The sequence below is a fragment of the Buceros rhinoceros genome, unplaced genomic scaffold (assembly GCF_000710305.1).
Source record: "Buceros rhinoceros silvestris isolate BGI_N320 unplaced genomic scaffold, ASM71030v1 scaffold28970, whole genome shotgun sequence".
NCBI classification, from domain to species: domain Eukaryota; kingdom Metazoa; phylum Chordata; class Aves; order Bucerotiformes; family Bucerotidae; genus Buceros; species Buceros rhinoceros.
The window spans coordinates 358-12,305 of NW_010389634.1; the positions used below are offsets into that span (position 1 = coordinate 358).

General features: G+C 36.6%; 1 protein-coding gene across 1 annotated transcript in view; it reads left to right on the forward strand.

Moving 5' to 3' along the window:
- Positions 1–4,899: 4,899 nt before the first annotated feature.
- LOC104492390 (voltage-dependent calcium channel subunit alpha-2/delta-1-like) overlaps positions 4,900–11,948 on the forward strand; it is a gene marked incomplete at both ends in the record, with an annotated part of 35,993 nt that continues 28,944 nt past the window's right edge. The window contains one exon of the mRNA XM_010134951.1: positions 4,900–5,050. Coding sequence (XP_010133253.1) covers positions 4,900–5,050 — 151 coding nt within the window. The remainder of the gene's footprint in view (positions 5,051–11,948) is intronic.

Genomic DNA, 11,948 nt, shown 5'->3' on the forward strand with positions numbered 1-11,948 from the left:
GACCAGCTGCTTCTTAAAGGGCCAGCACCCCGGAAATGGAAAGAAGCCCACCAGAACTTTTAACCAATTGATGTCGCGTTTCTATGTACATGGCAGGGAATATCTGATTGGTCACTTTACAACAAAGCTTCCAAAATGGGAAGTTTTGGCTAACCCAGGACACCAATGTAAAATGAAATGGGAGTACAACTTCCCAACGACAGCTGGGAGAGTGCAATATTCTGTTTAGTTTAGCATAAGCTGGAAGGAATAAAGTCTTTTAAAAGTTAGTCAAACACATTAATCATAAAAAAGACTAGTTTACGTGTTCAATATATATACCTTTTGTATATATACAAAAATATGCACTTGCAGATGTATTGTCCCTATGTGTCTGCCTTTAAATAGCATAATATTTGATTACAAATATATATTTCATTCACAACAATAATTAGTGTTGTCTTTAAAGAAATTGGTGACTCAACTTCATTAAACAGGATATGGAAGCGTAATACATTCCTCACGCTGAAAGATTAATGAGCTACTGGAAAGCTCCCTTCTGTTCTCCCCAGTGTATGTGTAGCTGGCACATCAGGGAACAGCAGCTCACATATTTTCAGATATAGTAAATAGCTCTCAGGCTTTTCAAATAAAGTCGTACTCTGCCTTCTATGTGGGCCAGGGCCTATACATTGAATAAATCATCAGAAGTGTATTCCATTTCTTTTAAAGAGAACACAGTATTGCTCTCTATTTTATACTGACTACATTTGCAGAGGAAAATTGAATCCATTTCTTGTCAAGGACCTAGACCTCATGTCATAAAGAAGAGGGGAAAAAAGGGAAAGATGGATGGAGTTTAGTGGAATTGGCCAGAAAGAATAGTGTTTCCTATTGTGTGATGATGAAGTTATTTTTTCATCTTGCCCATACCAAGTGAAAGGTATCAGATGAAGTACTTTGAAGCAGTACTCTTCAAAGTCTTCTTTTAGCAGGATTGGAAATAAGCTTATTGGAGAGTTGTCTCCAACTAGATTTTCTGCCAATTATCAGTCAAAAGCTCTTTCCTGTATGGACGTTAACTCAAAAGGAAAGGCAAGCATTTCTAGGTTGTACAACATCTCAGTAAGCGTGACTATAACACCTTTAAACATTTAATTTTAGCAAAAAACATTTTTTAATGAGAAAAATAAATGTAATTCGCACCATATTAATGGCATCAATATAAATCCATGTTTCTCAAATTAAGGTATTCGACAGGTGCCATGGTCTCTACTACGAGCTAGTGAAAGTAGCACTGCATTGATTTTTAAGTGCAAATTGAGAATCATGATATTTTAGTAGAAACCATTTGAAGAAGAGTTTTGTTGCTGCTTATGAGCATTTTTGCTTGCATTTATTTAGTTGACAAGTTTCAAATCCACTGCTGTAGGCTTTATACCAGAATCTAGATTGGTTTGAAATTGTCTATTACCAGAGGTATTGCATTAAAAAAAAAAAAGAAAGAAAGAAAAGGCAAGGGACTTGATTTACAGCTTGGCTTTTAAAGCCCAGGATGTGTTTTTTAGCAGAAGCAAACCCGTAATACAGTAATGCAGGTGGTGGAAAAACACTTATGGAAACAAATGATTAAAGCTAAAATTCCTTATTTACTGATTACTGGATTGGTTAACACAACGGTGGGTGTACGCTATATCAAGTACATCTGTAGATAGAATGAAAAAAAAAAACAAAAATGGGAGGGAGCAGGTTTGAGTTACAAATGGCAAACTGCTCCAGGGATAGTTACTTATATATAAATCCCAGAAAATAAACTCTATGCCTGTTCCAAGCACAAATTGTTGTTGTCGTAATAAGGAAGATACGTTTTTCAGTACCTGAGAACAGATGTGTTACATACAGTTTGTATCCTTTTCCCAGACTTATTTTGTTTGACTTCTGTTAGGATGCTCTGTTCTTGCTGCTCATCTTGAATTCCACATTATTTAATTTTTTAATTACAACTTCATGTGTTGAGTTGCCTTTTTTTTTTTCCTTTGCTGCAGGTTCTTGGATTTTTTTAGGGTGTTGTATTTGTCTCTGGGAGGAAGTTATAGAGGAGGAGAAAGGAGAATGTGAGATATAAATAAGATCATAAGACTCTTTACTCTTACTATAAAGCATCACTTCTCCATAAATATTGCAAATAGATCTAGTGACCTATATTTCTTGCTTTATAGCCTAATCTCAATAAGTCTAATAAAATGTTGAAGTTTTCAATTCATTTCAATTCCTAGTTAACTTACTCTTTGTAGATTGTCTCCTTAGTTTCTCTTTTTTTTTGTATATGTAAGTATTATATATATACATGTCTGTGTATGTGCAGAGGTGTGTGTAAACATAGAGGTTCATGTATATATTTAACTCTTAGCAACATATTTTTGAGTGATGTTACACAGACACCTTTTGCAACAGTATTTGCAATTACGTAGTAAGATGTTTAATGTATCTTCATTGAATATAGTTTATTCAGTTGTAAGCATATGGTCTGAAGGAAATCCTCTCTTCAGAAATACTGTATCACATTTCATAGGTCAGGAGTCTTTTTTCATGGTGTGTGCATAGTCACCAATTTAGAAAAGCATTTATGAGCATCATTAATATTTTTTCTTTTCCTGATTAAATGTTTTGCTGAATAGGGGTATCAGTGGTCTGACCAGGGTGGCAAAGTCACTGACAGATTCAGGGATAGGGTCTTCAGCAGTTTTAAGTCAGGTCCCAAGGCCAAAGAAATGCATTGGTTTATATTGTTATGAGGCTTGGGAATTCATAGAGGACCCTGAAACCTAAACACTTCGTCAGCTGGCAAAGAGGTAAGAATTATTGTCTCCCGAGTGCCTTAAATAAGTGTCCTAAACACCAGTGCTTTAAACATCACCAGGAGCCATTAGCATAGGCTTCCACTGGGCCAAGTACTCTGTACATCAGATGAGGAAATGGTAACATGAAGAAAAAAAAAAAAAAAAAAAAAAAAAAAAAAAAAAAAAAAAAAGAAAAAACAAAACCTAACTGAAAGGAAATTCTTGTCTAAATAAATGACAGAGTTTCTAATGACTTCATGGAGCTACATCTGACACAAAATCAAGTTTAGGAAGTCCATACATAATGCCTAATTACACAGTAGGTCAGACAGAACGCAAAGGAGATAATTCAACAGTAACAGTTTTAAAATGATAATTAACTTCTCACGGTGCCTCAGGGAATTACCCCTCTTCCTTAATTTAACATATATATTTGTAATTATCTACTTGACAAAGAGACAGATATATAGTCCTAGCTTACTGATTACAGGGATTCTCAAGAGTTCGAAATTTAGTTTGGTATTTCTATAAAAATCTTGAGAGAGTAATATTATCTTAAAACTCCTTTGAAAAAAAACCCAGATAAACCTTTCTGCAAAACACATGGTGCAGCAATTTTCTCCTTAACCTTTAAAAACAAGCCCTTAAAGTTTAATGTTGTGATCTTATTTGTCTAGTACCTGTTAACAACCGCACTTCGGAAATAGGCTTTCAAATGTTGACTTTCAACCTGTCCTTATTGTTTCTTTTTTCACCGCAGCAGAGGGCTAGAATGTAGACTTACTTATATACCAGATTTTGTACTGTGATGCCGCTTAGGTGCCTTAAATGTGAACTGTTTTTATTTCGGATTGACTTGTCCGTTTGCAAGAGAGGTTGAATTTTCTTTCCTGTATTCAACACCGTAGTCTAAGCAGGGTCTGTATTACTGTGTGATCTTTTCTAGGATTTATACCTACCCCTTTAGCTGTTTTCAAATGTTTTTTTGCCCTCTGATTCCCTCTCTACTCTTGGCTTGCTTATCTAGGTGTTTCTATTTTAGAGAGGTCACTTACAATGCCATTAGGCAATGCAAAAGAAAGAAAACAACAAAAAGCTCTTACTTTTTCTAATTACCTGAATTTGCTATTGCCTGCCATTATTAAGATTTTAGGGGGAAAATTACTGAGATATTTACAGCTGATCAAATGAGATGAAAATCATGATTTTTCATAAGTTATGAGATATTCTGTATCACAATAAAATTTCATTGACCACTGACTATAGTCCATTGACTCTTACTGTAGCACTGTACATCAATTTTAGAGTAAGTTTACTAACACATCTTTTTTTGAAAAGGAGATAGAACATGTTAATATGTCACATATTCAATTGACTATAGAATATATCTGATTGCTTCAAACAAGCGTTGGTACAGGACAACTTTGTGCTCATAAATTTCTATGTAACTGGCTACATGGTGTTTAGCTGAAATGTGGATTTCCTTGTGCATTAAGTACATTGTGGAACTGTCTCAACTCATAAGTACTAACATTCACATTGCTGGTCTTTCTGTAAGTGATCACATCTATGAATATTAAGATCTTGTTAGCATGAGACTATGAGAACTATTGTGCTTGTAGTCCCACCTTAAAAATACAATTCAAATAATTCACCATCATCTGTTTCCCATGCAATGCTCTTACAGCATCCATTTGGAAAGGAACAATTTTGTTGCCTTGATAAGTGGTATATACCTCCTTTTGCTGATGTCATTGTCGTTGTTCTTATTGTAGTGCTTTGTCATTAGTGAATATCAACTTCGTATGCTTGCATTTATTTTTCTGTAACTGGGAAGTGCAACTACAGTGACCTCTCAGAAACAAAGTATTTGTAGAAGATACTGGCTATCCAGATAAACCAACAGTGATTGCATACAAACAATGCAACAGGAAGAAGAGAGCGTGAGGAACTTAAACTACCCAAGGAAGAGGAATGTGTTTCTTTAAATTTACTTTGTGGATTAGTTAAAAGAAATGTTAATACTTTCTGCAGTAGTTCTATTTGCTTTTTGTAGTCATTGCTGCTTTTTAATACCAAGTATTTTTTGTCTTTGACAGCAACAATAGTGTTAAATGAACTCAACTGGACTGCAGCGTTGGATGATGTATTCAAGCGGAACAGAGAAGAAGACCCCACCTTATTATGGCAGGTTTTTGGTAGTGCAACTGGCCTCGCTAGGTATTACCCAGGTAACCAAAGTCTCCTAAAGAAGTGTCCTGTGCCACGTATTGCCTTAAAAATATTCTGAATTATTTACAAGCAATAAAAGATACCTGAAAATTTCTTTTTTACACAGAGGTAGTTTCTGTAACTACAAGGACTTGAAATTATTCTGGCTTAGAGCTAGTATAAGGAGGGAGAAACAGGTTGAAATATGAAACTAGTACTTTCACAGTAAGAGGAACAGGAGATGATGCCCTTTGAAAAGCTGAAAAGTTAAATTTGTTTTTGTATTGTTCTCGATATCTTGCGTAAATAATCAGCTGAATATTTGACAGCGATTTTTTTTTTGCCTGTCTAGTTGTTAAAGTCGATGAAGATACGTTTGCACCATGCGATGTTTATGTCCTGTAGAATCCTGCGTTATGCCTTTGCTATTAAAGCTGAGGTCTATGGATGCAACTTGATTATTTCAACCAGTATCTGTTCCGCCTGTCAAAGAATCCCATTATTGGATCACAGTAATTAATTTAAGCAGTTGTCTATTTTACTGAATTTAGATCATCAGTAGCCTTAATTTGATTTTCGATGTGTACTAGCTAATGGAAAGGCTTGTTTTATGGCAAGGCACGCAAAGCAGCTGCTGCTGCTGCTGCTGCTAAGTGATGCTGTTCCCAGTGACAGAATAATGCGTCCACTACACAAGACAATCGTGTGCAGTGTCATGTTTTATGCCCACAACTGGCAAAGGAAGAACTCTGAGATCCTTTCTCTTCTGTTTATACAAGCTTGTATAAACAATCTTGTTTATACAAGACTGATGTTTCCGAGGGTGCAGGGGATTATTCTAAAGCTGTTACTGTACCATTAGCACAATTGCTGGCATAGGCAGAGAAACTGCCTTAGGCTAGTTTACAGGAAGAACATTTCATAGCACTTGAATCCTGTTTGTTTTGTCATGCTAGTTGTTCTTGAAATAAATACAGTGAGATGTTGCAGAAAAAAATAATATTGAAAATGCAAATTTCATATATTTTTTTATTTCCAAGTGTTCTGTTTCCATGCTTCTGGGATATATTAGTTTTGTGTTTGAGGTTACCATTTTGTCAACACTTGCTATACAGTGATGTTTTCCAAGTGCTGAAAAAGAAGTGTTTCTTAAATGCATCTCTGTGCCAGTCTCCAGGAAATTAATGTTCAAGTATAAGATTTTCTCATATATTGAAAAATACATTCGTACATCTAGATAACCTGCCTACTCCAGCCATTTACCACCACATCACAGGATCCTCAGAGTCTCTGAGTATTCTTCCTTAGAGCACCTTTATAAAATGGGAGATGCTGGTTTTGCCTATTTTGCAGGTGGATGTGTTGCTTCTATGTACTCTAAACACAATTCAGATTTAGTATGACCCTCAGATCTTCACACCTCCTGCTTATTCCATAGCTAAGTGCCTAAGTCCTTATTAGCTGCCTACTTCTGTCAGAACTTAACTTCATAAATTCCTGGCGAATTCCAATTCTTAAATTCAGCACAGAGACCTGGAGCAGTCTGACAGTCCTTAAGTTGTATATGTCTTGTTCTGTGGGTCTTCCCCTTCCCACTTCCTTCCATTAATAGCTCAAATTGGTAAGCCCTTTGAGTTTCAGATTTTTAGAATAGGTCTTTGTGCAAGGTTGTCCAACTTTCTCTGTAAACTGTTTGCCTCAGTTTGCTGACACATATGAATGCTCCGAAAATGAAATCACTTTTCATATACTGGAATAGATATTTTTCATACTTGCTTTTTGAAAACTATATTATAAATTGTAAAGCATTGCTTTATTGTATTTGCCTTAGGTAAGCCTGCTTCAATGTCATGAATTTCTGCATCTGGAAAGATGTATCAAGATGTTTGGAAGTATCAAAAACCTAAATTAAAATGAATAATAAGTCTGCTTATTATTGTCTGAAATATAACCACTTGCTCTTTCCTCCCTTAAAAAGAAAACAAATGCTTTTTGGTACCTATAAGCTATAGCGGGTGTCTTCAATCACAGGTTTCTTGAACTAATGTTTTTTTTCTGATAGTATCATGCTGCCTTGAGTAATGGGCTAGACAGTAAATCACTTCTGTCCTAAGTAGGCTCTTAGGCTGTCCTTGTCACCATAGTAACCAGCAGCATGACCGTATCTTTTTATAAGAAACCCCATGGGTGGAAAGTGGAAAGTATGTGTGAAATACACGATAATTTTTCTATTACCTATATCCTACTGTTTTTTACATACTTGTACAATCCTCTAGCATAACATATAAGATTTCATGTAATATTCAGCCATCCTTTGTCTGCCTCTTTGGTACATTGTGCTCCCTTGTTCCTGTCCCAAAACAGCTTCCTTCTAACTAGCCTTAAGAAATGTGGCAGCTCCTTTCCTCAGTCCTTACCCTTTACAGACTACGATAAACGGTATTAGGCTTAGGTACAATAGTAGAATACAGCAGTAGAGTAAGAATAGGAAGCTTGGGTATACAGAATAGCTAAGAGCATCAGAGGAAGTAATGTACCAAAGTATTCGCTTCCTTTAATGTTACAACTTAATTAGTCCATCAAATGTTCCTTATGCAAAATGTCATCTTTAGTGCGGAGTGATAATAGAAGCAACACATCCACCTGCAAAAACACATTCTGTGTGATGTTACCTTTGGTTTTGTTTTGAAGATGAAGGAAATATGTAATCCAGGCAGTCCTGGAAGGAAGGTATTTTGAGAGATGGATAGATACAGATGTGGAAGAAAACTAAGTATTAGTAATACATACAAAACCCCCACATATATGTTTATACCTGCAGTGATGGCAGAACCAGTGCCAGACTCAAAAGGAACTGTACAGCAGCTTCCTATGTTTACCTAAGAAGATGTCCCAATAGTAACATCAGAGGCTGCATTGAGGTTAACTTCTCTCTTTTTGTATTAATACATTGCTTCATTTTGTTTATTAACTGTTTTCCCTAGAATATACTCAGTTCAGCCCTCTCTCTCTAACACAGACAGAAATGGCAGAGAAGAGTCAAAGGTGCAGGATACCTCCACGGGCCCCGAAGCTATTTGTTTCTGCCTCTTTTGGTTAGGGTTTTAATCAGCTTGATTTAAAGTGTTTACTCATACTGAACCTTTTCTTCTTTAAATTCTTTAAGAAAGTGTGTCTTGCCTAAAATAATTGTAAAGATTAGTGACGGTACTTTAGTATGAACATTTTCATTACTTTCAATGGCAGCATATTTGTGAAGAGAAATGCTGAGGTCTGTTACTGAGCTGGCAAACATCCATTTTGATATGAAGATGCCAAGAATAATTTTGATATTTCTATTAGCTATTCTATGAGCTCTGAACAACTCAAGAGTAAGTAAACAGTAGTTTAATAAAAGAGCTCAGAAGAATAAACAAATTAAGTGAATGGAACTTTTAGGGAGGAGATAATATGTACTCGTTCTTGCATTTGAAGTTACGTATTGCACATTAGTCTTGCTTTCAAGAGATGGTTTCAGCATTGTAAGAGCACCTTTTTGCATCCATTTATGGAATTGTATCAGAATCAAGACAAGAATCTCTATCTTCACGTGATGAAGATAGCTGATAAAATTCTTAATTTAAAAGAGAAAAGAGGTGGAAGCAAGGACGGATGACCTGAGAGGAATATAGAGACACTGTCCAAGGGTGTGTATAAACACAGAAAAGCTACTACAGCAAAAGAAAGTCTAAGGAAAAACATGGAGAATGTGGGCCTGCTGTTCTAGTGTTTGTAAGATCAAGCCTCAGTAATCGCAGACTCTGCAGTTAGAGGGAGATTCTGAAGGAAGGATGACTTACCCTCAGTGGAGGAGGATCAGGTTAAGGAACCTTTAAACAAATTGGACATGCACAGGTCCTTGTGACCTGATGGGATACACCCATGAGCATTGAGAGGACAGGTGGATGTCATTGCAAGGCCATCTTTGATTATCATCAAAAAGTCATGGAAACTAAGAGAGGTTCCTGGGGTTCCTCCTTACTTGAGGAAACAAGTGTCATTTCTATCTTCAAGAAGGGCAAAAAGGAAGAGCTAGGAAATTAAAAGGTGTCAGACTCACCTTAGTCCCTGGGAAAGTGATGGTGCAAGCCCTACTGGAATATTTCAAAAGATAGTAAGAACAAGAAGGTGATTGGGAGTAGTCAGCATGGGCGAAAGGGGAAATTGCGCCTGATCAATCTGCTAACTCTCTATGATGATGAGATAACAGACTTAGTGGATGAGGGAAATGATTTCTTTTTACTTGAAGAGGAAGTCTTTTGACACTGTTTCCCTTAACATCCTCCTAGACAAACTGATGACTTACAGCTTAGGTAAATGGACAGTGAGTTGGACTGAAAACTGAACTGCTGATCTGAAAGGGTTACGAAAATTGGCAAGAAGTCCAGCCAGAGGCTAGTCAAAATTGGTGTACCCCAGGATTCAATACTGGGGCCAATGCTATTCATCATCTTCATTAGTGACCGGAACAATGGGACAGGGTTCACTCTCAGCAAGTCGGTAGATGATACAAAACTGGGAGTGGCTGGTACACGAGATCATTGCGCCTTTTTTTTTAAGAAAAATTTTAAATCCATTCCCTGTGGCCTTGCCTATGTAGAGCTTTGCTGACTCCATGTAGACAGAGAGGTACTTTAATATAGATCAGACTGCAGATTTAATTATAATTAAACACAGAGCAGGTGTACAAATCTGTTACACAAAAAATAATGAAATAGTTTAATAAGATTTGACAGATATTAAGTTACTTCCATTCTGTAAGGCATCCACCCAGCTAATTTTACTGCTAGGTTTTAGGAAGCAGCTATCTGAAAGAACAACTTAATATCAAATTTTTGGCAGGCTACTTGGAAGTGTAGATGCAAAGCAACCAGTTCCTCTTTCAGCTCCTCTTGAAATCCTTCTTAATTATAAAGGTAATGAGGATTCAAATTGTTAATCAATGTTTCATTAAAATACTGCAATGGGAAGCATATTATTTTCACTGTAGCAATTACTAATTAAACAAATTTTAAAAGTGCTTTGTATTTATGTGCTTTTTGCCAAATACCATCTCTTTCTCAGGTTTGGTTTGGTTTTTTTTTTAATGTTTGTTTTTCTGGGTTTTTTTTTTTGCTTTTAGTGGGGGTTTTTTGTTTGTTTGTTTGTTTGTTGGTTTGGTTTGGTTTGGGTTTTTTGTAAGGCTGTAATACTTAGTAAAGGATGCATTTTGTTTTGGACTGAAGACAAGAAACATTTCTCTGCAGTTAAATATGATATAAGAGGCTTTCTAGTTATAGCCATAAATACACTTAAGAAAGTTTGTCTGCAAAGAATTACTCAAACGAAAAACGCTCTTGATTTAGATCAATGTTTAGCAAAAAACCTGTTTCATCAGCAACAACAACTCAGCTCCCTAGGGGAAGGATACTAGATATTCCCCAAAGGTAATGCTAGAAAAGGTAGTGCTGATATGGATAGTTTCAGATTCCAGTTAGTGAGGTTTATGTAGCAATAACAGTAGCACGATGATACACGAATAAATTCAGCACCTTTTATGAAGCATGTTGAACCTCGACTCATTGTGACAGTCTGCAGTGTGCTGATGGTGGGAATGTGCCGTGCTTGGTCAAGATCCAAAAAGTTGAGGCAATTCATAACAGAAATAAAACTGGGAAAGAAATGCTATCCTGTCCCCAGATGTTCCAAATGTTCCCACTTCCCTCTGGAGAATTAACAAGGGCCTATGGGAAATTAAATTTAAAATTTACTTTCCCAATACAGTACGTCTGGCAACTTCCACTCTCCCAAAGCGCTGCATAGCTCTGTGACTTCTCTCTGTTGTTGGTGTTTGGTTTTTGTTTGTTTTTGTTTTTTGTTCATGGAGGAAAAAGCAGCCTGCAGCAATGTGGCCCTTCTCTTGCCACCTAACCTAGACGCACATATCTATCATCTTTGTTTGACCTCTACTGATGTTAGAGAAGAAGGCTGGGAGAATAAAGGAAATGGGTAGCGGAGGGCTTTGTTTTGGCTATGCCCAGGCTCATACGACTGTGAGAAGCCAGTAAAAAGTGCTACAATATCAGCTGCTTAGGTGAGCATTAGGAACTTCATACTCATTAACAGAATTAGTATTTCCTAAGGAGGCCCAATCATTTCCAGAATTCCAGGTGAACTAGACACGAAGTAGCATTTTGAGAGGTTGGCAGTGCTGTTATTTATAGAGATATGACTGTTTACTTGAGACGTGTTGAATTCAAGTTGCCAAGTATCTGTGAAGTCCTTCATAGCTAAATGATACTGCACAAGATTGTGGAGTTGGAATTGAGTGCCTACATAATCTTAATTCTCACTTTAAGCACATCTGAATATGTCTTAATTGTGCATACAGGCATAAGTTTGTTCGCTCTCTCTGCTTAAAGGGTATATATGTACCAGCAAACAGAGCGAGAGAGACTTTTATTAGAAACCTTTAGATGCCCCGTGGTGTGACTGAAGGGACAGCACATGCTGTCAGCCTTTCCCACTGGACAGCACTGGACACCGTTTTGTTTCTTCTGTACTACAAGGTTCTCCAGTTCTGTTCTAGGAGGTTTCATGTTCTTAAACACCCCCAGAATATTTTATGCTATACTGCAAGGCATGTACATGCTGCATGGCATATAACACATAGCTTAATTTCCACCTTCTGGTTTAAAAGTAATAAAAATATCACTGTACTCATTTTTCAGATAAAAGAAACAGTTACAGAGAGATAAAATTACTTCTTCAGTGGCCCTCTGGAAATTAGGGATTCAAGCCAAGTATAGGTGTAACACCACATTTTTTTGAAGATTCATTGTGCTATTTTATTCTTTAACTCATACTTAAATTCACAGCATTGTTTAGACATCAGCAGGA